Genomic DNA, 27093 nt, shown 5'->3' with positions numbered 1-27093 from the left:
GAGGTCCTCTAAACAGGCTCATCTCTGAATGGAGAAACTGCACACACACACAGACCTGGACACACACACAAACGCGCTGTTTTGAATCACGCTCCGTGTGTCTCATTAGTTCACTAGCTCGTAAGTCAGTCTGTGCATCCCAATCGTAAGTTATTATTCCGTCAAAGATCAGCGCTCTTGGATGTTTCGTTAAACTTAATGGGATTAATGTCTTGTCACGTCGTGTGGACACTTGGAAAGAGGATTGTAAACACTCATTTTCTGGAGCTATATCTCTTTTCAGAACGCGAAAACACTGTGGAACTGCAGGTAAGCACAGCAGCTTTTAAATGTGGACATTGATCATTTATTTTATCGTGACGTGACTATTAAAACATGTTATGAGATATCGCCACTGATATATTTATAAGCAGCATGCAAAAACATCTCTCTGAAAAAACAGTTTTATATAGTACTGACAAGAACGAAGTTTAATAATAATCGAGTGCTCGTATCGCGTTAAGAGTAAATTGGAACGCAAAAGTAACATTATACAAGTATAGTTTTATTCACTTTTACCTCGCGCCAAAACAATAACAACACAAAAGACACTAAATATGAATAAAAAAAACAAGTAATAGTTTGATCATGACACCAAATATTGCTGATTTGATCTCATTTTGACGATCAAAAACAAACAAGGCCGACATTAGAGCCAGGGAATCCCTGTCAGAGATTTAGCCCAGAGAGGGCGGTGGTCAGCGGGGCGAGTGAACACTAACGTCCGCTCATGCTTTGGTTCTCATTCGTACTGAATCTCACTAAGCAAACGTTTAAACAGGCGCTATCTTTACTAATCGACTGCAGATTTAAATATAATACATATACATTCTCGACTGAACTACTCTTAAAACTACACCTTGTGACCAAGAAACGGTAATAAAAAGAAACGGCTTTTCCGTTAATTGAGTTGTTATGAGAATCAAAGCAGCCGAATGTGTTTCCTGTCATTCTGGCCGCTCTCAAATCCATGGCGGAAGAAGTAGTTAAGTAGTTCTCAAACAAAGAGGCTTTTAAAATAACTCCGTTGTTGTTTTCTAGTTTTCGTTTTTCAAACGTGTGCCGTCGAACTGTTGTACAAAAGCAATATCGCTCTCAGAGTCGTGTGACATATAGCTATATCACACACCTACAATATATATACATACATACATACATGTAAATGTTTCTTAAATACATACATTAATGTATGTGTATCTATATATACATAATAATTACACGCAGCACACACTTGCATACCATGCAAAAAGCAACTTTTACTTTGTACGCGATCAATCACGATTAATCTTTGCCCTTAACCTTTTCCCCGCCAGCGTTTAAAAAAAAGTTGCCAGCCAGCATCAAGTTTAATGCCTAATGCCTACTCTAAAATAATATTTTGTATGCGATTAATCAAGAATAATCTTCGCCCAGCACTATTTCAAACATATATTTCATTCCGAGAACTGTTAATAATAATATTAACATGAAAAAGTATCACAATAATAACATATAAAGTTTTGTGACTCCCAACAAATCAGGTCAGTGTTTTCAAACTTTTTATCAGCCGAACCCCCTTGACCTAAATTAATACCCTTTGAAATTTTAAGCAAATATTTCAGTAATTTAATAGCATATTTGCAGGTTTACTTTAAAAACATTTATTTTTTTTTTTTAAGTTTTAAGGTGTATTTTACATGGTTGTCATTATTATTACTCATTATTGGATTAATTATTTATTTACATTTTATGATTTATTTGTAATTGCAGTCCCTCCAGAAAAACGTGAGTATGCGATCGCATGATTCAACGCATAATCAGCCAAAGTCCGCATATTTATGCAGGGGCCGCATTTTTTTCAAATACGCTACACTTTCGCAGCATAAATTGCAGATTTCCTTGCATGATTTCATAATCCCAGCATTTTCGTAGCAAAAAGTCATATATATCTTAGCAGAAAGTTGAAAAATGTTGCATGTTGCACAGCCATGTCCCCTGTTTGCCATGGGAACTTTATGAAGTGACGTGATTATGTGACGTGAACATCATTCAAAAGCTTTTCTGGAAGGACTGTAATTGATTTATTTTGATTTACTTACAAACCCCTGTGCGAACCACCAGGGGGTTGCAAACCCCATTTGAGAAAACCCTGCTTTAGACCACAGAATAGTGAATCAATGTCAAATAGCGCATTTTCAAATTAAATTATTTTATCCGAAATAATTTTTGTTTCGAAAATGACAGATACCGACATCCTTAAAACGCTTTATATCGTTGTTGATAATCGACCAGGCTGATAATCAGTCGACCTCTAGTTTAAACAACCCAGCAGAGGTCAATTTAAACCGAACGGCTGGAATTTTTCATTTTTTACCTAAGCATGGGTTGAAAACATGGGTTTTTATATTAATTTATGTTTAATGTGTGTTTAATCCATTTTATGCCCTTTTCTCTAGTTGCCATTTCTGAAATTCAACATATTTTGTAAAAGACAATACTTATTTACCATTACAATCATATTTGGGATATTTGTACAATTTTAACACTAAATGACAATCTTTGTAATCAGATAAGAAAAATATAGGTCTGCAAGGTGTGGAAATGCTATCGCAATGTTCAATCAATAAATCAAATCCACCTTAGGTCTACAGATTTTCTATAGTTTCTAAAAAAGCAACTACCCTCAGCTTTATTAGCGACTAACTAACATAGCAAGAAAAGTTCCTTAAGGGTGTTGTTCGCGCACAGGCTGAAATGATGGCGAAACAGCTAAAGCGTTCAATCGCACTGCTCGTACAGTATTCCCGCTATATCTGCTAAAGTCAGTTTCGTTCCAGGGGACCCATGGGATGTGAGGTTACGGTGAGTGAAAAGCGGAGGGGATTTCATTCAGGTCACCTCATTTAATAAAGTATAATTCAAATTCCTCTGAATCCCAGGGAAGGGAAGCGTCAACAACAGCCATTTTGTGATCAAACTCTGAGAAAGTGAAGTGCAGCCACATTTCCAAGAAAGGGAGAAGGGAGCTATAGGAACGGTGTAACTCTCTCACCATGTTCACAAATCTCTTCAAAAACCTTACGTCTCTGACAAATATCCTGCAAATGACCAATTTAGTCGACGCCAAAACCCTCCTTTGCCAGCCTACAAGCCAGAAAAAACAAAAGAGAGATTTGTTATACTTGTCAAATTCTTGTTTTCAAATGGTTTCAAGCAGTTTAAGCAGACACAATGCTTAAAACACCGTGTGTTACGGCATGACAACTGTGTCTGTTGTCGTTTTGTTTTTTGGTCTGTGCTGCAGCCGGATTTGGCACGCTGAAAGTAATGGCCCTATCTTAATGTTTTAAAAGGAAGCACTTCCTGTTATTTGACTATTGTAAGACTCACCGTCCATCTTAAGGAAAGCATGGTCAGACAGAAACTCAATCCATAAGGATGAATGTCACAAAGGTCAGTATGCACTCAATGTCCCAGAGAAAGGTGATACATGCGTTATTGAATCATAAGCTGATGCGCAAAAAGGAAATATATGACTTTGACATTACTAAAACACATCACGATTACGAAAGCCCTGTGAACTGAAGAAAACACAAACACACTGATGTGCAATACAGTGAAATGGACACAGATACATATACACAATACAGCACAGTACAACACTTGGGCCAGTCAGGACAGTAAACATACATAATGCTTTTTAATGCATATATCACAAAGGTGGAGTAAAGTTTGTAGGAAATGTGCACAAAATAAATATCCCAATTTATGGCTGAATGTAACGTTACTTTGAAAGAGCTACATTTCATTGCAATCCTTACTCCAAATTATTTCGCATGCTATTAATTAAAAAGAAAATTAAAGCAAACCCCTGTTTAAAGCCCTACCTGACACAGAGACTATGAAAAGTCAGTCTCTTCCGTCGTTTTGAAATCTTCATTTGGGACCACACGGTGACACAAACCATCAGATGGGACCTTTTCAAAAATCATAAAGCACCAGATTTCCGCCTCTTATTCTCGGTCCATCGAGCAAAAAAATCCCCTCAGGTGTGATCAAAATTTTTAAACGCGAAGACAATCTGTTACAATGTAACTTATGCACGTAACAAAGCCTTCTTCAATCGCTCCGATGAATCCATTGAAGCTGAAAGCCACAAAACACCTAGTTGGTTATCTCATTGTCATTGTGCCTATTACATATCAATCATGCAAACGGTTTACGCATACCAGAGTCCAAGGTTATGGCAAATATACAGAAATGACACGTGATGTGTGCTTGAATTCGCAGTATATACTAGGACGGGCTTCAGAGAGCAGCATGATGCAAACCGCCAAAGACGAGATAATTAAAAAGATATATACGTAAATGTTATTCTATCCAGGAAGTAAATGCTTTGAGATTAATAAATGACAATAAAGCAACTGTCGCGCATCCTTGTCGCACTGCAGCGCGTCAAACATCCATGCAGTGACTCTTCACTATCTGTAGAGGACGCGCAACGCTCACTGAACTCATTCAAGACGCATCGACGCTACAGACCGGACAAGCTTCACTCATGAATATTTACGAACTAAGTGACGTAGAAATGACGTTGAAATACTTTATTGGCTGAAATACTTGATCTGCTGGTAAACTGACCAATTAACGAATCCTACCGTGGGGAAGGCTTGAGTTATGAATATTAATTAGACTGCCTGACTGGATGTTCTAGGAAGGTTACCAAGCAACGTCAGCGTAGACTTCTTCTTATTATTATTAATAAGCAACGCCTTCACCGTATTAAGACTCGTAATTCTGCCTCATGGTGGCTACACCCGTGGTCAATATGCTGTTTCATGTAGATGAATTCAAAACTAAATCAATGAATGATAAGTCTATAGATGATAAAACTGCTGATCCATAGTTAAGATGCAATCGGAGACACACCAATACAAGATCACAACGCACACGAACAGAACTACAAATCCCACGATGAAGACAAAACACCACCACTGGTTCAAACAGCCCCATCTTGTTTTAAGAAAAACGCATCTTTCCGTCCCTAAGAAATACATTTTGCGTTAAACTTGGATGCAGTTTCATTGGCATCCCTCTGAACTCCAGCGATCCTCCAATAAGACATGGCCTTAGACCAGAAGCCATATTATGCCATAACGAGGTTGAAAATTAACAATAAAGGGCTTATTACCTGCTCATTTTCTCACGTATAGAGGCTCATAACTTCTTTTCCCGTGTCAGAATAATGTTTTGACCTCGCTCCATCATGGTTAAGGACGCTGGATGCTCCCTGATTTCCTCCCCGCCTGCCTGACTCCCAGCATCAGCACCGCGCATCACTCTTCCTCTCTGAGCGATGCTGACGCGCTACATACGGTATTTCGCTCTCTGCTGGTGCACACTTGACAGCACATTATAACTAACCAATCGATTACATCATAAAGTGTGCGGTTAAGTTTTTGTCATATTTTACTGTAGGTACAAAAATAATTTAAATGAGCCGTGTGTGCAAAATATCTTTGGTTTAAGTTGTAGTACTTTCCTTATTCAACACACAAAAAATATGTAAAAAGACTATTATAAAAATATACAGATTTGATTACATACATTTTTTGACAATAGATACAGGAAAAGATGGATATTAGTGCTCCACATAGCAAAATGTGTATCAAATATTTTATACATAAAGAACATTCCTTGATGCAAACTGTATTATATATTTACATTTTGTTGGGAAATTGATTTTTTTGGCATGTCAGTTATATAGAGTCAAAAACAGGGTTTGAGAAGTTTATGTTTTCTGGTTCCTCCTCTTCGTTGAAGTCCTCAGGGCGTAGATCAGTTTCAAACATTCTCTGCAAGAGTCCATCCACAGTTCTGGATCCTGGAAAATAATAACATAAAATACTTTTAAATGGGGTAAGCATATCTGCATATACTATAGCATTTCAATTGAACTCTTGATACACGAATCACGTTAAATGTATAAATATCTGCATAAAATAGAAACGCACTTCTTGAAGCAATCTTGAACATAAGGGAGGGCTTCTGTTTGCCAGATTCATTAGGACCCAAGTCATTGTCACTGCTTTCCATTGCATCTACAAGACCGTTGTCCACACCATCCCTACAAAACCACACAGATTTACATTTCACCCCCAAATCAGAATAAATTAATTATTCCACCTTAAATACATATACAGTGAGGAAAATAAGTATTTGAACACCCTGCTATTTGCAAGTTCTCCTACTTAGAAATCATGAAGCGGTCTGAAATTGTCATCGTAGGTGCATGTCCACTGTGAGAGACATAATCTAAAAAAAATCCAGAAATCACAATGTATGATTTTTTAACTATTTATTTGTAAGATACATCTGCAAATAAGTATTTGAACACCTGTCTATCAGCTAGAATTCTTACCCTCAAAGACCCTTTAAAAATGTCCACCTCCACTCCATTTATTATCTTAAATTAGATGCACCTGTTTGAGGTTGTTAGCTGCATAAAGACACCTGTCCACCCCATACAATCAGTAAGAATCCAACTACTAACCAAAGAGCTGTCCAAAGACACTAGAGACAAAATTGTACACCTCCACAGGGATGGAAAGGGCTACGGGGAAATTGCCAAGCAGCTTGGTGAAAAAAGGTCCACTGTTGGAGCAATCATTAGAAAATGAAAGAAGCCAAACATGACTGTCAATCTCCCTCGGACTGGGGCTCCACGCAAGATCTCACCTCGTGGGGTCTCAATGATCATAAGAAAGGTAAGAAAGGTTTCCAAGGTTACTCTTGGTAATACACAAAGACGTTATGGTTTGAAATCATGCATGACATGGAAGGTTCCCCTGCTTAAACCAGCACATGTCCAGGCCCGTCTTAAGTTTGCCAATGACCATTTGGATGATCCAGAGTCGTCATGGGAGAAAGTCATGTGGTCAGATGAGACCAAGATAGAACTTTTTGGTCAAAATTCCACTAAACATGTTTGGAGGAAGAGGAATGATAAGTACCATCCCAAGAACTCCACCCCTACTGTGAAGCATGGGGGTGGCAGCATCATGCTTTGGGGTGTGTTTTTCTGCACATGGGACAAAGCGACTGCACTGTATTAAGGAGCTGATGACCGGGGCCATGATGTACCGGGGCCATGATTTTGGGGAACAACCTCCTTCCCTCAGTTAGAGCACTGAAGATGGGTGAAGAGGACAATGACCCAAAGCACACAGCCAGGATAACCAAGGAGTGGCTCTGTAAAGAAGCATATCAAGGTTCTGGCATGGCCTAGTCAGTCTCCAGACCTAAACCCAATAGAGAATCTTTGGAGGGAGCTCAAACTCCGCATTTCTCATCGACAGGCCAGAAACCTGACTGATCTAGAGAAGATTTGTGTGGAGGAGTTGGCCAAAGTCCCTCCTGCAGTTTGTGCAAACCTGGTGAAACAGGAAATGTTTGATCTCTGTAATTGCAAACAAGGCTACTGTACCAAATATTAACAGTGACTTTCTCAGGTGTTCAAATACTTATTTGCAGCTGTATCATACAAATAAATAGTTAAAAAAAATCATACATTGTCTCTTACAGTGGACATGCACCTACGATGACAATTTCAGACCCCTCCATGATTTCTAAGTGGGAGAACCTGCAAAATAGCAGGGTGTACAACACTTACCCTACTCACTGTATATAAAACCTCTTATGATATAAAAAATATATAGATTTATTAGCAGTTTAACGTTCCTGAAATGGTCAAGCATTTTTAACATCCTGTTGAACATTGAGTTCCAGCTCCTCAATTTTCTTTTCAAGAGAAGTCTGCAGTTCACTTTTATCAACCGTGTACTCCACTAAGAAGGCCTCCAGGATAAAAGCAACAAAAATACTGGGGGAATAATAATAATAATAATAATAATATTAGTCTCGCTACTCAATTTTTTTTTTTCGTATTGCATTATTGAAATACTGGTGGATAGTCACTTACTTGATTATGATAATGACGACCGCAATATGAAAGACGACGAAAAATAGCCTGGCTGAAACATGTGTGACTGCTGTGAAACCGCTGGTCACAAGTGGAGCACAGTTAAGGGAAAGGCAATGCATTGCAGGCGGTTTAGATGATATTAGCCATTTATATGCAGTTACATACAGCTTCATCAGCCATTACGGTTGCAATATCAAAAATGATTCAGAGACAAAGGATATCATGCCACTGATTAACAACAGTGAGCTCTAGCAGAACAATGAAGGAAGAAACAACATTGTTAAAGTTGTTCTTGCAGTAGTTGAGTTTTGCAAATGTGGTGCCTTTTAGTAGAGGATTTCCGCAGTACTCTTGGTCAGGCCTTGTAGAGTTAGGTTCAAAGTACTGTATTTTGCCTTTAAATATTTCCATTCCAACCATGGCGAATACGTAGTACACCACCTGTAGTGGACAGAATAGTGAATTTATTAGTAAATTGATGAAAGTATGTTGTTATATTTTTAATGAAAATCTGTATTTTTCTTCTTATGATTATGACCAAACAGGATGCTGATAACATGATGAGGTAAACCAGAAGTTTAATGCAGCCATAAATCAGTTATCCCTTCCTGTTTGAAACCCTATGATTGCACAAGGGTGTCCTTGAGGACAGGTATGGTGCAATAAAGACATTATAAAAGGAGGAGAAGACAGGCCAACCGTAAAATATAAATTATGTTGGCTGTGTACAAAAGCTGTAAAATGCTGCCTTCAGAGGCTGCATTTCAAGGTCGGAAGGCGTTGAGGCACGTGCGAGTCTAATTTTTGCTTCACTTCCTGTCTCCTGGGATTTTTTCATTTTGAACGATAGATGTATCCTTCACTCCAAATGAAAATGTTTTGTATAACTAAGTTTTGTTCTCACTTTCAACAACTTTTGATGATTCTACCATGTTGTTAAAATATTTGATTGCCAAGTACTCTATTTACTGTATATTTCAAATGTAATTCTGTATGAAGCCTGTCCAAAACTTTCTGGGATATAAGTTTGTTGATTTGACTTGAATCAAAATCTTATAAAATTGAGGTTTATCAACAAAGTGGAAGCAGAAAAATTCCTGACAAAGTAAATAAATGCCTGTGGGGCACTACCATGGTGGGAATACGGACTACCGGCACATCCGGGAACTTGACTGTAAATTTCGTCACCGCCCCTTTTTGGGGAATAAAAAAGCAGACCTTCCATTGGCTTCCATTCAAAATAGCGGAACAAAGCAACGTTTTTACACAACCGGCAGGCGTAAATAACTTATGAAATCGCTCAGATTAAACATGTCGAGTATTTATCTGTCCACCCTGCCTGCCATAGAGCCCGAAAGATACATTAACACATTTAATTTGGTCAATATAAAAACATGTCCCTTTCATTCTCACAGCGTCAAATTTGTGTAACAACGCCATCCAGTGATTGCTGGAAACATCGTTAAACCAGTTAGTTGTATGGCTGGACGGAAAAGTGCACTCATTACTCTAAATATAAAGACATAATAAATAAATACGAAGTAACTTTCAAATACGAAGTAAAATCATTCACTTGCTTCCCTGTTGACTCGATGAGGTACGAGTAAATGTCCGGGTAAGACACCTCTGGCCAATAGGGAGCGTTGTTACACAAATTTGATGCTGGGAGAATAAACGAGACATGTTTTTATATTGACCAAATGAAATATGTTAATGTATCTTTCGTGCTCTATGGCAGGCCGGGTGGACAGATAATTCCTCAACATGTTTAATCTGAGTGATTTCATAAGTTATTTACGCCTGCCGGCTGTGTACGAAGGTTGCTTTGTTCTGCTATTTTGAATGGAAGTCAATGGAAGGTCTAGTCTGATTTCCCCCAAAAGTGGGCGTGAACATGTTCAGAGACATTCTATGACGTTGCGCCGGTTGTGCGTATGGAGATGACCTGCCTGGTGCAAGGCTCAAAATAATGTGTAAATGCTCACCAATATGAGTTGGCCAAATGTAAGGATAGTCGGTCCAATTTTAATAAGTGTGTTGATGATGGCTCGGAATCTAAAACGAAAGGTTTTGTTTACTCAAGCATATAAATGACTATTTGTTTATTTCAAGTACATGTTTACCTTTAAACAAGGCTTTGAACCAGTTCACGGAATGAAAACAAAAACCAGAAACTTTTGATGTTTTGCAAGGAACAGAAACGAAACCAGAAACCTTCAAAAAATATATGTTCCAGAACAGAATCGTTTATTTAAAATAATGGTAACCGGTTAATACCGTTATTTTTTTCGTTCTTTGACAAGATTTCTTGGCATTATGACTCGGTGAAGTTCACTTCCGGTCGTCGTTGACTCATCGGAGAAATGAGAAGCTTGCCAACAGCAAATAGCCTACTCAAGCCCAAGTCTCTAATGCTCAATCATAAGAGGTAAATATCTACCAAGTTTCTCAAGTTTTTTTTTTTAATACTAATTAGTGGTGTAATGGATCACAGTTAATCCGTGATCCTTACAGATCACGACCCACGGTTCGACTCGCATGCGATTGGCAGATTAATATGCGAATTTAAATAGGATAAAAGTTGATCATTTGCACGTGTTTCAAAGGCTTGCATATGTTAACACTTAAGTGATTTTAAACAATTTAACCACAAAAAGGCACTAAAGTGAGCAATTTTCTGTACGCACAGACGCACATGTGGTTGAATGTGTCCAGTCCAACTCATACAAACAAAATGATCTCAAAATACCACAGTATTCTTTTTCTAATAAAAACAAATGTTTATGTCTTAAGTGTATGTATAGATTAGAGGCAGAAACCAGGTCTGTGCTTATCTTAAAGAGACAGTAACCTCAATTAACATGTAGACTAATAATTTAAATTTAATGTCCTAATGATCAGCCTACTTATTTGTATGTCCCACATCTGACATGGAACATTATTAACCGGTTCGGGAACTTTATTTTTTGATCTAACCGGTTCAGGAACGTCAATTTTAGGGTTGAACCGAAAACGTTAAAATACTGTTTCTGTTCGGAACGAACCAATTGAGAAAAAAACCTGGTTCAAAGCCCTCCCTTCAAATGACTTGTTTGTTTTGCAATTATTTATATAATATAAGTACCTTTTAATGGAATCCACTAAGCGTATGAGTCGCAAGACTCTCAAAATGAAAACTATGTCCAAGATCTGACGACTCGTATAACCTCCAGCTGAAAAACAAATAGATTTCTAAAAAGTAAGGTTGCATAAATGTAAACATTATACAATTCCACAGGGACTAAACTTAGACTAACACGTTATTTATTGAATCTCTGGTAATAATCTAATACTGCAAGGAGTTTATGTTTCATATTATTATAGTGACATGTTCACTTACAGTGCTTGAGTGCGGAGTTAATGATTGTGCCAAAAAGTGCAGACACAACAATGATGGTGTCAAACCTGTGATGGAAACAGAGCATGATGGGATTGAACTCATGTGACCTTGCACAGATGATGTTAAGAGGACAGAGAATAACAGAGCAAAGATGAAGAGCTGGGATGCAAAATCCGCTTAACGCCACCTTTGTCAAAAATAAGATTATGATATTGACCGAATGTTCTCAGCATGCATTATACGGTCATCAAATACATTTAATTCAAATCCTATTAATCCCAGCCTCAGGCCATTTAGAAATATAGGTTTGTTGTCAGAGTCTGTTAAACGCCATAATGATTTTTCAGCAAAGTTCTCTAATGCACAGAAGAAGAATTGGATGAAGGACGGCACGAGAACGTCGAGTTGCAAACGTTTTTACACGGCTAAAGGAGGTTTACAGAATATATTAAGATTTTGACCAAATAAGATATTAACCCAATGTTTGATCCTTCTACATTTATTGAGAAAGGACAGATTTTTGCATGCACTTAGATGGTTTTGCAGTAAAATACTTCTAAAAGTAAATTTGTAAAATACCAATGAAATGACTGAAAATAAGGCATCTCAATTAATGAATAATAAGTCAAATTACTGAACTCAAAAATAAGAGCCTGATAAAAAATGCTAATCATGTCTAATGCACTTAAAGAGGGTTTTGCATCTGAACTCTTCACTCTACCATACTGAAGCACATGAGGCAACATGCATTACCTTACCAGTTCCAAAACTGATGTCGAGCGAAAAACATACGAGGCTCTGTGGCATAAAGTTTAAGAATGATCTCCAGCATATAAAGTGCCAGAAAACCCCACTCAGCATTTGACACCACAGGGTTCTCCTCATCCAGACCAATAAACACAGCATTGACCAGAATAATCAGGTCATAGACATACACAAACATTCTGAAACAATACAAAATGACAAGTGATCACATAACATAAATAAACATGTCAAATAACATCTGTGAAAAGGTAAACAAAAATTTGCATGGATAAAATGGTTCTTTTTTATAAGTAGTCAAAACTGTATCTGCGTATACCTGTGACGAACCATGTATCGTATGAACCTGCTGGCTGAGGAATTATACAGTGACGGAAAGCAGATCTGCAATGGATGAGTTTGCGACCTGACTGTGATCACCTCGATACTCAACAGATCAGCCAACTGGACAAAAGCTAACTTTCCTGCTCAGACAAAGAGAAAGATGAAGGTCAGTGAAAATCCAAAACTGTATGTGCATTTCTGAGGTCGAGATGCCTTAAAGTGACTATTCCTTAAATAAATCTTATTGACCTATGTGTCCTTTCCTCTGATCATCTAAGACACTCCAGAGTAGTTCCCGGTGGCCAGTACTAATATTTGGCTTTACAAGCTTGACCAGGTGGTTCCATTTGGCCTGGGTTACCACCGACTCCCCACCTTCACCACAGGGCTCCTGCAGCACAGAAAACGCCCGACACATCTTAAATCTTCTAGCCTTCACCAGCTGCCGCACCTCCTCCTGGAGAACATAAATAAAAGAAATAAAAAATAATAATAATAAATACATAAATAAAATAGAATATAGAATAAGAATATTCCACATCATACTGCATTTCAAATTTCAATATCAAGCAAAAACACACATGATGTGAATACCTTGAGGTATTTCTTGTAGTTATTGTAAACTACAGCCAGAAAGAATGACATGAAGGTGTAGGTGTTGATAACAATATACAGAATGAAGAAAATCGTAAAGAAAACACTGTAGTTGTATGCCGGCATCCTTCAAAAACAAAAAAATGAAATAAAAAAGCATTTGTAAAGGTTATCCTCATGCCTAAAGCAATTTGTGTTTCAGTGAAATCTCTTACATCGCAAAATGTATACAACAGAGATTTTAGAAATGACTTACATGACATCTGGGCTATTCGCAGTGGTGACTAAAACATACAGATCAAAAACTATATCAAAATAGTCTGTGAAATACGGAGAGCCATCAATGGTGAGAAGGCCCCTAAGAAAAAAAGACAAACAGTTTTACAGATCATATTAACAACACAACACAAGGGTCAGTAAGAATTCCCCCTAGTAAATTTTTTAAAGTTTGCTTAAAGCAGTGGTTCTCAAACATTTCAGCGTACACCCCCTCATCTCCCCGCGTAGGGTGCATGCCTTCACGAACAATCTGAAGCTTAGAATTTGAATTAAACAAAACATATTAAATTGCACAATGTAGTGCTGTTAGTTGGTTTGATTACACAGAATTTATGATAAATTATACAATGCCATTAAACTAGGGCCACTTAGGCACCATTTCACCCCCCCCCCCAATTGTAATTAAAAAGTGACTATTTTTTCAATGGAGACAAATGAGATAATCAGAAGGACATGAGAAATTAATATCTATGTATGATATTTAAATATTTACCTTTTTCCAAATAACTTTAGAGCCATGAGAGAAAACACCAATACACTGAACATGAATAAGAAAAACACATAGGAGATCTGAGGTAGTGCGTTCCGAATACTCCTAAAAGCTCTCCGGAGCTACAGACACAAATGAAAAAAAAAAGAGTTAAATACTGAAACTCTGTGGGACATACTTTACACCTGCCTATATGGAGGACTTTATTTAATTTTATTAACTTATTTAATTTTGCTGTAGGTTTAAATTTGATGGAAATTTCAGGCATTTGTAATTTCTTGTTTCATCTTTACTCATGCTTTTCTTTGTAAACATACAGGGGTTCAGTGATTAAAATGCTCCTTTGCAAATAATCATTTCCTCACAAAGAGCTCAGAATTTCATATTGTATTCCACAGATTTTCTTTAGGACTACTGACAACTTTACATGCAACAACTAATGAAGTAATGAAATAAATGATCAGAACTACTAAGTAAATAAATTAAACTTTTAATTGAGTTTATAAATATTTGTTGTTTTGGTGCAATTTATTTTTTAATTAGGTGCTTACTTGTCGTCCTTCTGTAACATTGACTAACAGAAGTGGTCTTAAGACCCTCGACCATCGGATGCCAAAGTAGCCTGCTGCTTTCAGAGCCCCGTAAATAGTCAAATCTATGAACGAGAGCTAGGAGATGGGAAGGAAGGAGAGAAAAATCATAAGCATAAGTTAAACAAAAAAAAGTGTCACTTAAAATCTCAGGTAAAAGTAGGGCTGTCACAATTATTAAATAATCGTCTCATTGTGATTGTTTGACCTCATCGGGATGATTTCAGATCACCGCAATGATTGCATATCTCTCTAAAAAACACAAGGGGGAGCTGAAGAACCGCTCCTTAACTGACAGTGTAATGCGATGTTCTTGTATAGACAGTTTTTTTATTGCATTTTCAGTTATTTTACAGACACTTTATTATTTCTTATGAAGAATTTTTCGTTTTTTAAAGATATTTTCATTTTCAAATTACCTTTTAAATATGTGTTATGTGTATTAATATTTACTGTCAGGTAAACTTTGCAAAAGATTTAATTTAAATAATCGCAACAATGTGTGAAAATTATTTCATGAACAAACAAAAACATGTATGAGAATTAAATGTCAAAGCAATAAAAAAGACTATTAATCATCATAATCGCCAAAGCCCTAAAACAGGCAATTAATCGTCGTCATCATCACAATTTATCAGACAATTAACCGTCTACCAAATTTCATAATCGTGACAGCCCTAGGTAAAAGTGTGACTTCTGACAGTGCTCGGTTCATAGTCAATAATGAACAGACATTTCCTGGAGATCCGGCCTTCTGCTTAGTTAGAACTGCTGAGAATGACAAACCACAGGCTAAAGTTCATTTCTCAACATTGTTATGAGCACATTCTCAGCATTTTCTCATGTAAAAGCCATAGCACAGACAGAATACTTCAGGAAATTAAACTGGTATTATATATTTTTAATAAAGCCAAACCAAAACGCTAGTAAACAAGTTACTATAACATTAGAATAATATTTAAATTCACTTACATGAAATTTACTGATTGAAAAAAGTTTACAAAAAAATTTTCAGATTTCACGTCTACGTACCGTCACAATGATTATGATGCAGATATTTTTGGGATCCTTCCAGAATTTATCTTTCGGAATGACTTTGGCGTAGTGTACCAGCCGGAAAGTGAAAGCGGAGAGACATATGATCTCAATTGTTGCAGTTACCTAAAACACACACACACATATGCACAACAAAGCTATTTAATTTCACTACGATTTACAACAACAATACCAATTAACTACCATTTGCATTTAAATTCACTTCACCAGAAGTCAGCTGGGAATGAATATCAACATATGAACTGTACATACTTTCTTCAGTGCCAAAATAAAAACATTTCATGACTTTGCACACGCTTAGCTAATATACATCTACTGTGTGCTCTGGTATAGCTCAATGGTAGAGCATTGTATACCTTGTAACTTTGGATAAAAGCATTTGTTATGATAAATGCATAAATATAAATATTTTATTGTGCCATGACCATTTCAATTAAACATTAAGCTGCTTTTTGGCACCAATTACATCCATGCTTTATGTTTAAACATACCCATATTGGAACTGGCCAAACAGCAGGATCTTCAAACAGAGCCAGAGCAAGATTTGTTATGATGAATACATATACCAACGTCTGCATGATCCAGTGATTGTAGAGCAGATAAAGTCTATGGAGGATATGTTACAATACAAAGTACAGTCTGGTATTAGTTTAAATTTAAAATTAACCCCAATAACTAGCATTAGTATAAGATCTTACCTCACAGCCTGAGGGGATGTATCAAAAAAGATGTTCCTGTTATATTGGGCATCTGACACATAGACTGTGGCCAGTTGAAACTTCTAAAACACCATCAACAAACATTAGACAAATATATATACAGAAAATAAAACATGTTTCTCTGGTCATCTATTTCATTTTATATCAGTAAAAATGCTTAATGTGATTGATCTGTGCATTCAGTCATTAAATTAACGTAACATAACGCAGATTGCAACAACACATTACCCTAAAGTAATCTAAGTGTTAAAGATTTTTTCCCATGTTTTTTGACAAACAGGACACCAGATGTTCATCTCATTCCATAAAAGGGATCCAGATTTAAAAGTAACATTATCTTCTTAAAGCAAACACTCCATTCATAATCTGAACAGATGTTTTTATCCGAAAGCAAGTTTGTAGCAAAATAACGTTGAGCAGAAGGTTTCAAGAGCAATGTATCATTCCAAACATACCTCTGTCACCTCATCTGGAGCATTGCTGGAAACAGAATTCCCTCCGTTGGTTAAATCTTCATCCTTTGATAAAGACTGCCCAACCGATTCCTTTATCGTCTCTTGCTCCGACATTTTTCACTGTCTCTCAACTTTTCCCTCTCCTCACGTAGCGGGCAGATCCAGTTTGCAGGAAATCCCGTGTTGAAAAGTCCAGCGAAGCGAATTTACAAATCCTACTACGACGTGAGCTTGGCTTTTAAACTCTTAAATCAGACCTTCGCCATTGGAAAGTTAGAGCGACGCTACATCTAATTAATATTCAATAACCAGTAGGAATGATGACCAATCAGATTTATCAAGGGCTCATTAGTATTAAGTTGCAAAGCCTTCTATTGGACCCTGAACCAAATAAACGTCACGCAAGCTAATTAATATTTACGAACTAAGGCTTCGCCATGGTGGGATTCGAATAGCTAAAATCTTCCATTCGGCTACAACCAAATACAGCTACAAACTAAAAAAACTAACATGAAAATTATATCACCCGTATGATCTTTAAAATGGCTGATTTGGCTTTTTCAAACAAAGAGTGCTGTGTCCTGTATTTTGAGCGGTCATGTGACGGCATCCAGCGGAAATAGCGGAACACAGGATCAGATTTTACAGAGACCGTTTCTTAATCCAAAGTCTGCTGCCTGCGGAGGTCGCATATGCAGGCTGCATACGTCATTAAGCCTGGTTTATTTGAGTTAAATGAGCATTACATTCGCAAGTTATAAGCATATTACAATAATTTAAGATTAACTAAAAATAATAGTCACCTATTTAATTGATTTTATTTTGAAATAGGAAAGTCTTGATGACGTATGCATCCTAGATATGTGACCTCTGGAGGCTGCAGCCTTCGGGTAGTGAAACGGCCAGAGACTACAGCTCAACCTATGGGGTGGTTTCTCGGACAGGGACTATCTTAAACCAGGACTAGGCCTTAGTTTATTTAGGAAATATAACTAGTTTTAATAAACACCTTACTAAAAACATTACCTGTGTGCATTTTGAGGCAAAACAAAAGGCACTGATGTATTTTAAAGGGGCCATGGCATAAAAATCTGACTTTTCCATGTTTAAGTGCTGTGATTGGGTCCCTAGTGCTTCTATCAACCTAGAAAATGTGAAAAAGATCAACCCAGTAACTTAGTTTTGGTAAACCATTTTCTGCAAGCACATGAAAAAATAGGTCGTTGAAATTTGGCTCTCCTTATGATGTCATAAGGAGCTCTTTTTATAATAATACCACCCCTTAATCTGTACTATCCAACCACACCACTGCCATTTAGTGCAGAAAAAAGCACAATTGAGTTTTAATTGCAACAAACCACCATCATTGTGATCAGTGTTTGAATTTCATCATCTCATTTGCATTTTAAAGTACACACCCAAAACGGCACATTTTTGCACACACCTACAAAGTGGCAATTTTAATGCTATAAAAAATTATTTATATGGTATTTTGAACTAAAACTTTACATATGTGCTCTGGGGACACCAAAGATTTATTTGAATCTTGTGTCATGGCCCCTTTAAGATATGTCAGTGCAAGTTGTTTTCAGTTTGGACAGCTCTGACTAGTCTTATCCCTGTCCGGGAAACCACCTCTTTATAATTTCTTTATGTACAATAGTTTTTAAACGACAACTTATCTTTCCAATGATAAATAATATACATACATAATATAAAAAAGCAAGCATAAAACAGACCATTGTTAAACAACACATAACATTGTTTTTTATTAAAAACATTAGTTACTGCAAATGAAAATCGAATATTATATAAACTCCATAGACTTAATCCTTTAATAAAATCTACCGATCTATGTAAATAATTTATTTTAAAAAACAAGCCAATAAGTCAGTGTATATGGATTTAGGCCTAAGTCGAATTTCAAAATTGATTGAAATTTAAATCATACAACTTTTAATACAAAAATAAATGTTAATTTAATGATCAGAATGTCTATGTAAATTTGGCATTAATATATAATTTTCTCAATGATTTTCCTTATTATTCTCAAATGTATTTTCACAGCACTCTATGATCCACAGACAGGCAGCAAGATTCCAAAACTTAAATCACATTTTTGGAAAATTATCAATTTTTAGGTACCAAAATGTAAATTATTGGTTTAATAGGCCTATTACTTTTGTAATACACAAATAAAGAGTACAACCTAAATAATAATAATTAACCTCTCAAGAATATGAAGTTAAGTTACAACATAAAATGACAAAAATTTAAACACTGCAAATGTAAGAGTACACAAACCATTTCTGTGTTAAAATATAAATAGAAAAATATATCACATCATCACACAAGCTTCTGGCTGCATATATGCTTGATCTGCAGCATTGAGCCATCTGCTTTATCTTCATATCCAAATATACAAAAAAAGTCTGACTTTCTTGGAGAATTTGGTGTGTACATTTCTGAATGATCAAGTGCCACTAATTGCTTTTTGTTTGGGTATCAAATTATTCTAGGTCGAGGTGGGTTTCTCCTGATGGAAGAAAAAGCTCCGATATGCTTGATCAAATTGGGTTCAACGCTATGTGCCCTCTCTCCTGGAGTCGATCTTGCTATTTTGTATAGCACCATATCTTTTGCATTACCCTGAGCGCAGACAGCCTGACCCAGGTACTCTGCGACTCGAACCGATGCATTGCCTGGAAAGAGCATAGCCGGGGTGCAGCATTCAGTAGCGGGTGACACAGCGTAAAGCTGGGGAGAGAGGCGTCTGAACTCTAGGAGATAGTGCCTCCCTGCCAGTTCAACCACGGCCATTACATACAGAGTCAGGAAGAGAAGATGAGAAAACGAGAGCGTGAAAGAGAGAGGTGTACAGTGAGAGAATGTGATGAGAAGAAGTGTAGCCACAAACAGGCCAAATCCCACCCATTCCAGAATCCGATACGGCTCTGGATTCCAATATCTCTGCAGACGCTCCGGGTGGAAGAGTTTTATGTACAAAGTGTTGAGTGCAAACTTCCTTGAGAGTAAATTTTTAACCAATGGAAAGAAATCTGCCATTGGCAGTGCATCATCCTCCAGGACAACAACGTTTTTAGGCTTTATAAGTTCCCATCCTTTTTGCAAGCAGAAAACATAATCTCTTTTCTCCCTTTCAAAGATGTTGTCTGCCTCTCTGTTCTTCCGCCTCTCCTTTGGAGAACGTCTAACAACCTGGAAGTGTTTTTCCACAAGCAAAACATCCTCGTTCAAAGAAGGGCCGCTTTCGACGTCACAGAGTATGACCTTTGCACATGGTTTATCACCACACGCTTTCAGAAGAGACATTAGCCGTTGTGTCACCTGAAGCAAATAGTGATAGTCCCACCCTTCACTTCTTCTTGCTGTCACAACAGTGACTAAGAGATCCGGTTCCTTAGACACCATTTCCTCCGGGTCCTTCAGGGTTTCTGAAGACTCCACACCCTGCCAGAAACGCAGAGCTTCCTGCCCTCTGTCAATGCTTTCTTGTAGTGCTGCATCACTCAGTGAATCAAGATAAAAATTATTTAAAAAATAATAGGAGTACAATAAACGATGGCAACATATAGGCATTATCACTCCAAAAGTTACTACACATAAAATCAGCCCTTGGACTACAGGGCTTGACCAAAGAAAGTGCTTGCTTGTTCGGGTTCTCCATCGAGACATCTGCTTCACTTTATCCAGAGATTACAAGTCAGGTCCAACTTTCAGGGCACACGAGACTGATGTGTTCCACAGGTGCGGCGATCCCAATTTACATCTAGTAAAACGACTTCGCCCATCTAAAGCACGTGCATAGCCATAGGCTTGCAAACTTCAGATATTTCCATGCACGATCTGTAAATCTAAATACAGAGTGATATAAACCACAGTGTTATATTCTTCTTGGAAAATCAATGATGAACAGAAACAACGCGTCAGGCACTAAGAATATTGTAACTAATATGACGCTAAAACAAAACCTGAAATAATCCGATGCCCCGTTAGGCAAAATATACTAATAGCTATTATTCCAAATTATTGATCGTTTCAGCAGTTCCTACCTCTCAGAATATTTCGGCACCCTTCGTCAAATATACTGTTTGGATTATAGCAGAGAACTGGTGTACTCTGGAACCAATGTAAAGCAAAAGTTATGGCGATTTCTTGTTACCGTAACCCCACGACAAAATGCGCATTCCGTGTAGTACAGTAAATAGCCAAAGCCGCCTCTAGGGGGCAAATTTGCTCTTACGCACGCGCACTGTAGACGTCCGCGCACGGATAATGCGTGCGCACTGCTTACGACACACAGTGCGCAGAGGTTGATAGGTGCGCAGAGCAATTTATATAGTTTACAAGAATTAGTTTCAGTTGAACAGGTAATGTTACATTTACGGAGGAGAAGCATACACTGTGGGAATGTGGATTGGCTACTGCTGAATAGATCATTAAGACATTTTAACCTGCTTATTGTTTACCATGTCTTACATTATGCGTGTTTTATTGTAAAAAAAATCCATAATTATTCCATAAAGATGCACACAGTTTTTCAAAATGCTCTTTACTGTTAAAATCAATTTATTTTGGTTTTCATACTTTTATTCAAGGGATATTTTTTGTAAAAACAACCAAAAAAATTACTCGATTTAATACAAACCATACATATTTTTTACTCATCCAATAACACATGAACATTTGGATGTGGAATATACAACATGCATATTATTGAATGTATAAAAATAAGAAAAATTATTTTACGACATTTTCCCAAAAGTACTACGCAGTACAGTCATAATATCAGATGGTGATGTCAAAGTTGAAACTGTAGTTAATACCACATTTTTTTTATTTTACTTGTCAAATCAGAGACAGTTAGGCTACAAATAAACCACGCCTGTCCTCTCCAGTTAACACAGTCGCTAGATGGCAGTAATGTGTAAATTATTGTGTCACAAACTTATGCGTCTGTTTGAAGCACATATCATTATTAAAACACACTTGATCCACTCATTACAATTTGACCTTAGCCCCTGACACCTGAAACGATTTACTAAGGCATTTCCTATATATTTGCCCATAGGCTATCTGTTTTTGTGTTGTTTTTTCTTTTGTATTTAAATTCCATTTTTTGTAAATACTGGTGAACTGAGTGAATGTACATACACAGTCAAAGTTGGATAGAAAATAATATTGATCAGTAAAATAATATAAACAGTAAAACACATGTTTTTGACCAATGTTTGTCTTATAATGTTTGTATTTTTTTAGATGCTGAATACAGTATATTTCATAAACATACGGTTTCTTACGTAATCGACAGCGTATAAACAGACAAAGAGCTAGCAGGTCTTCTTTTTATTATGCTAGTTTAAATGATCAACATGGGGGTATGAATATCATGGATGTCATTCATCCACAAAAACATTAAATAGGCTACATTGATTAATACAAGTTGCAACTCCAAATACTTTAACGGTACCCTAGGAGTGCATTAGAAACCAACACTTAAAAGTCTGAAACGAAATCTACCCGTGTCACGCTCTGACACGCACAATGTTCAACTGTAGTCTGGTTAAACACATGAAAATTGAACCCACCAATGTAACCGGATCACGACTCCTCATTATCGGAGTTGTTGATCAAAAGAAATGCGCGCTGAAGATCAACCATGCCCGAACCTACACGGTTTCATTTTGCAATCTTATCAAAACTTTATTTTAAAATAAGAAATGTTTGTTTTTACTTTTTAACCATTGTGAGTAAAACTTTTTCCTCAGATTAGCTTACATAGATCAGGGATGGGGAACACTGTTCCTGGAGGGCCACTGTCCTGCAGAGTTTAGTTTTAACCCTAATTAAACACACCTGAGAAATCAAATTGAAGTTTTTAGGATTACTTGGAAATGAAATTCAGGTGTGTTTGATTTGGGTTGGAACTAAACTCTGACAGTGGCCCTCCAGGACCCAGGGTTTCCCACTTTTGACCGAGTATGCAACTCTATCTCTAGATAAGAAACCAATAACAAAACTATTCAAATATTCATGAGCGTCGGTCGCTACAACAATTTGTAAACGTGTTAACTTTGTCACCCAAATGACAACCAAGCCAGCAAAACAGCAACACTCGGTTGAGCCGAAAGCAAAGGGTGGGTCTTAATGGAATGCATCAAATGTATCAAGATGAACAAGTTTTTCCAGTTGTCTACCAGCATCTTTTATAACTCAAATCTCTAGCACTTTCGCACATTCATTCTACCTGTGGACAGGTGAGAACCAGGTGCTCGCGTTCTTTACTGTATGGCATCCAATACAGGGCAAATGGGTTACCTACCCAGCGGAGGTGCTATATTTTGCACCATACCCGACATCTTCTACCTGCCAGAACTTGTGAGTTATTTTAATTCGTTATAATTTAATTATTTAATGATCTCTTAGACTTTATATAATTTGTATTAAGCTCCAAACTTGATTAACCTTTAGTAGCCTATACGTTCAAATACTTATTTTTTTAAATAACATTTGTAACTGGTTTAACAATTAAAGTAGTCATGAAGGTTACTAATTCATTTATTTTTATAATACATAATTATTTTTCAAACACAATATTTACTTTTTTGTCAAACCAAAGATAATAAAATACAACCTATTTAAACTATTGTTTTAATTATTGCAATACACAAATACATTAAAATATTAGTCAGTGTTTTGATTGATTAAAATATGTTAAAATGAATTTGTTGTTGGGGTAATGTGTGTACTATAGTCTATAGTGTATTTTACTATGCCTACTGTTTAATGTCTGTGTTTGTGTGCCCAGATTTAAAGGGGATACATATAGCTCTACAATTGAAGAGTTTCGTTGCAAAACGAGATAACCGTTTTTTTAATTGTTCAGAAATCGCGTTTTTTGGTTGTGCATTCCAATTAATTTCAATTCAACTGCAGTTGGTTTGTTTTGATTTAAACCTTCATAACTTAAAACATACAGCTAAGTAGCAACATAAAACAAAATAATATCATGATAACATAATAATAAACATCTTTTGACAAAAATGTTAAAAAATGGATTTATCTCGTTTTGCAACGAAACTCTTCAATTTGACATTTGAATGTGCATTTATATACCTCAAAGTTTTTTGTACAAACGGTGCACTGTAAAAAGTGAAAGTTGGATTAAGTAAAAAAAAAAGTTTCAATTGTTTCAAATTCAATTGTTAACCCTTTAAAAACAGATTTTTTTTTCAATTTAAATGTTCTCACTTTAAGTGAAAAAAAATAAGTTGATAATGATAAAAAAATTTTAGGTGTTACCAATTGATATTTTTTTTTAAAGAGATTCAACTTTCACTTTCAGGATACTGTGTATCCTATACAAATTGTAGAAGCACTGAAATTTTGAAAAGTGTGTTAAAAACATATTTTAATATATGTATATATTAATTCTATTTCTCAGATCTTTGGTGGGCTGGTATGGTGCCTTATAGCATCTACATATATCATTCCTTACAACCCCCAAGCATACGTGATCACTGTGTCACTTTTCTGTTTTGTCGTGACCTTCCTCTGGATGATGATATTTGCCTGTGGGGCGCACCGTAACAGAAGTTCTTGGGCAGGCGCGGTAGGTGGATAATAAGAAACACGCACACACACACACACACACACATTCTGGTTTCCATGTTCAATGGGGACATTCCATAGACGTAATGCATTTTATACTGTACAAACTGTATATTCTATTCCCCTTACCTACCCCATTCCCTAACCCCAACCATCACAGAAACCCTTCTACTACTTCACATTTTCAAGAAGCATCTTTTTGGTCACAAAAACACTGGTATTCCTATCTTTGTGGGGACAATTGGTCCCCACAACATGATAATTACCAGGTACACACACACACACACACACACACACACACACACACACACACACACACACACACACACACACACACACACACACACACGCTGCATCATGTTGCACTCACCTGGATAATCTGAAATTACATGTCTTACTTTCCCTCCTGTTGTTTCTCCGCAGGATGTAGCATACCATGCTTTTGCGACTCTTCTGTATCTCAGTGCTTCTGTGCTTATAGCTTACTGGTGTATACTTTATAGAGATGGGAATGGAGACATGGGCATAACATCTTACAAGCTGGATATAGCTGCTTCGGTGAGTCCTTGTAGTGTTATAAGTTCAAACACAAAAAAATTGTGAAATTGCTCGAAAACGGACAGAACATGCATCTTTTATGCCTTATTGTTCTTTTTCATTTCAGGTGTTTTGCTTTGTCAGCACTTTAGTGTATTTCATCCACACAATTTTCTCAGCCATCAGATGGAAATCTTTCTAAAACGCCTGTGATCAACTGACTGGATCTAACTACACCCATGAAAGACTTTACCACGCACAATTACTGCGCTGTCTCTTTAAGAAATTTTAAATTCATGTTTGTACCAGTGTAACCTGAAAACAGATTGTATTTAGCATTCAGAGAATCTTTAATTTCATGCGAAAGAAGATTGATTGTCCGGTCCTCTCACTCTCATATACTAATATGTAAAAATTCTTTTTTTTTAAAAACACCTTTTTGGCATTATATCTTTTGTAAACTTTTCTTGCAAGTTTAATTTATGTGTAATTTTGCTTTATCTAATAAATTATAAATAGTCTGGGGAGTGTGATCTCATACTTGATACATACATGTCAATACTACTTCATCAGTGTTACAGTATGGGCCTCAAACCCACAACCTCTGCATTGGTAACACAATGGTCTACCAAGATGGTTAATTCGTAATAATTTGTATGACCACAATCGTACAATTTGCCTTTCCCCCTGTGATTGGGGTTGGGGGCAGGTTTAGGTTTTTTTCATCAAAATAATCGTACGTTTTTGCATGATTGCATGTGAATCTTCTGAACTAATCATCCGCCTTTTAACATCCTGCCACTGTATCTTTACTTTTAAAAATGTGGACAGAAAGAAATAAATGTCATAATACAATCCAGTATTTGCATATACTGCAAATAATGACTTTCTTGCTTGGTATTTTTGTCTTGTTTTCAGTACAAATATCAAAAAATTCAATCAAAATGAAATCAAGATGCGTTTTCTTGATGAAAAAATTCACTTAAATTGTATTTTTTTGTCTAAAACTAGACTTTTTTCTTGGGTAATTTTGCTCATTGAGAAAATTCATCTTGATTTAAATTGGTTTTTGATATTTGTACTAAAAACAAGACAAAAATATTAAGTAAGAAAGTAATTTTTTACAGTGTTGGATATATGTATGTATAAATGTATAGATGTGATGTCAGTACTGAAGTAATGTGATAATAGTCCAGGGTGTTTGTGTTACTTGGGTTGGCTTGACATTTTACATTTGTAAGTTGTTTTTTGGATTTGTTTGTGTTGGTGTGTCTGACTTTATCTTAAAGTATGTGCAAAAGCCTGACTTTTTTGACAACAAAATGACATTCAAGCTTTTGTATCAGAATAAAACAGGTTTGTCCTGCTCCTTAAGGGTTTGGAATGAAGTACATTATGAGTAATGGTAGCAGGGAGTATGTGTTAAGTTCTGCATATGTGGGTGACAACTGAATACCATAAGATGATGTCAGTGAACTTTATCAGAAAGGCTGTAAAAGATAATTTATTCATGTGTATTGGATAAATGAAGTTATTCCAAGAATCAAGATGTTTTAGACAAATAATTACTAATGTGCACCATTTGCATTGACCATAAATGTTACACTTGATAAAGTGAGGTTACTTCTAACCCTAGCCTAGTTAATGTTTGAGTGTTACATCTGGCTTACAGTATTCACTTAATCAATGAAAGGCTTTTGGTGACTTATAGTGACCACAATTAATTCTACAACGATAATGTCTTTAAAGCTACATAGTCAGTGTTCGACGTTGACATTTTTTATGAACAAGTAACCTAACTCAGTCTTCAGTCAATTCTTGTGATGGCCAAGATAAGTAACCAGTGTCACGTTAGCACATGAAAACCCAAAGATGGAAACGCCCATCAAACCGGATTTTAAGTCATGATGCAGTTTCGCCTAATGTTGCAAAATTTTCGGTTTCTGAGATTTCTGAGGAGAGTCATTAAAGGCGGGGTGCGTGATTTTTGAAAAACACTTTGGAAAAGGGAGTCGGGCCGACTACCAAAACACACTTGTAGCCAATCAGCTGTAAGGTGTGTGTCTACTAACCAACATCGTTGCCTGGATTGCGTATTTGTGGCGTGGGTCTATCAAATGAAGGTCCAGATTCTATTGGGGTAGGGGCATGTTTGTTTATGTACCTTCAAATGTCAACATTGGCTTTAAGAGATCATGCACTCTGCCTTTTATATTTATGTAAGACCCGCCCATTGAAACAAAACATTTCATAACACACAGGTAGCGGCTTTAA

General features: G+C 36.6%; 4 protein-coding genes across 9 annotated transcripts in view; 1 reads left to right on the top strand and 3 right to left on the bottom strand.

The window, feature by feature from the left end:
* The window catches only part of ttbk1a (tau tubulin kinase 1a), a 42823-nt gene extending 37191 nt beyond the window's left edge, over window positions 1–5632 (bottom strand). Inside the window, exons 1-3 of one of the 6 annotated variants that reach the window (XM_055183536.2) lie at window positions 5210–5632; window positions 3906–4164; window positions 3071–3162 (exon numbers count right to left, since the gene is read on the bottom strand). In XM_055183536.2, the coding sequence (XP_055039511.2) occupies window positions 3071–3073 (3 nt within the window). In that variant the 5' untranslated portion in view covers window positions 3074–3162; window positions 3906–4164; window positions 5210–5632. Of the gene's footprint in view, window positions 1–3070; window positions 3163–3905; window positions 4863–5209 lie in introns of those variants that run through there. The other 5 variants (XM_055183534.2, XM_055183535.2, XM_055183538.2 and 2 more) reach the window with 5 other exon arrangements.
* A 144-nt stretch (window positions 5633–5776) lies between these two features.
* Window positions 5777–17220, bottom strand: tpcn3 (two pore segment channel 3). The gene is made up of 19 exons (XM_055183540.2): window positions 16651–17220; window positions 16175–16257; window positions 15968–16082; window positions 15453–15581; window positions 14382–14498; window positions 13834–13952; window positions 13318–13419; window positions 13062–13188; window positions 12717–12924; window positions 12463–12607; window positions 12140–12325; window positions 11382–11446; window positions 11127–11214; window positions 9988–10057; window positions 8224–8443; window positions 8000–8090; window positions 7787–7900; window positions 6033–6145; window positions 5777–5902 (listed from the first exon to the last, which is right to left on the bottom strand). The coding sequence occupies exons 1-19, from the start codon at window positions 16762–16764 to the stop codon at window positions 5778–5780; spliced, it is 2331 nt and encodes a 776-aa protein (XP_055039515.2). The 5' UTR covers window positions 16765–17220; the 3' UTR covers window position 5777.
* A 1326-nt stretch (window positions 17221–18546) lies between these two features.
* On the bottom strand, window positions 18547–20883 carry pgap4 (post-GPI attachment to proteins GalNAc transferase 4). Its single transcript, XM_055183542.2, has 2 exons — window positions 20724–20883; window positions 18547–20525 (listed from the first exon to the last, which is right to left on the bottom strand). Exon 2 carries the CDS (start codon window positions 20344–20346, stop codon window positions 19156–19158), a length of 1191 nt encoding a protein of 396 aa, XP_055039517.1. The 5' UTR covers window positions 20347–20525; window positions 20724–20883; the 3' UTR covers window positions 18547–19155.
* Window positions 20884–22617: 1734 nt separating this feature from the next.
* LOC129428245 (myelin and lymphocyte protein) lies at window positions 22618–25340 on the top strand. Its single transcript, XM_055185226.2, has 5 exons — window positions 22618–22808; window positions 22929–23049; window positions 24116–24283; window positions 24706–24840; window positions 24947–25340. The coding sequence occupies exons 2-5, from the start codon at window positions 22960–22962 to the stop codon at window positions 25019–25021; spliced, it is 468 nt and encodes a 155-aa protein (XP_055041201.2). The 5' UTR covers window positions 22618–22808; window positions 22929–22959; the 3' UTR covers window positions 25022–25340.
* Window positions 25341–27093: the final 1753 nt, after the last annotated feature.

Source organism: Misgurnus anguillicaudatus, chromosome 14 (genome assembly GCF_027580225.2).
Source record: "Misgurnus anguillicaudatus chromosome 14, ASM2758022v2, whole genome shotgun sequence".
Classification (NCBI taxonomy): Eukaryota; Metazoa; Chordata; class Actinopteri; order Cypriniformes; family Cobitidae; genus Misgurnus; species Misgurnus anguillicaudatus.
The sequence above is the reverse complement of the archived record's forward strand: the minus strand, read 5'-3'. Positions and strand labels throughout refer to the sequence as shown.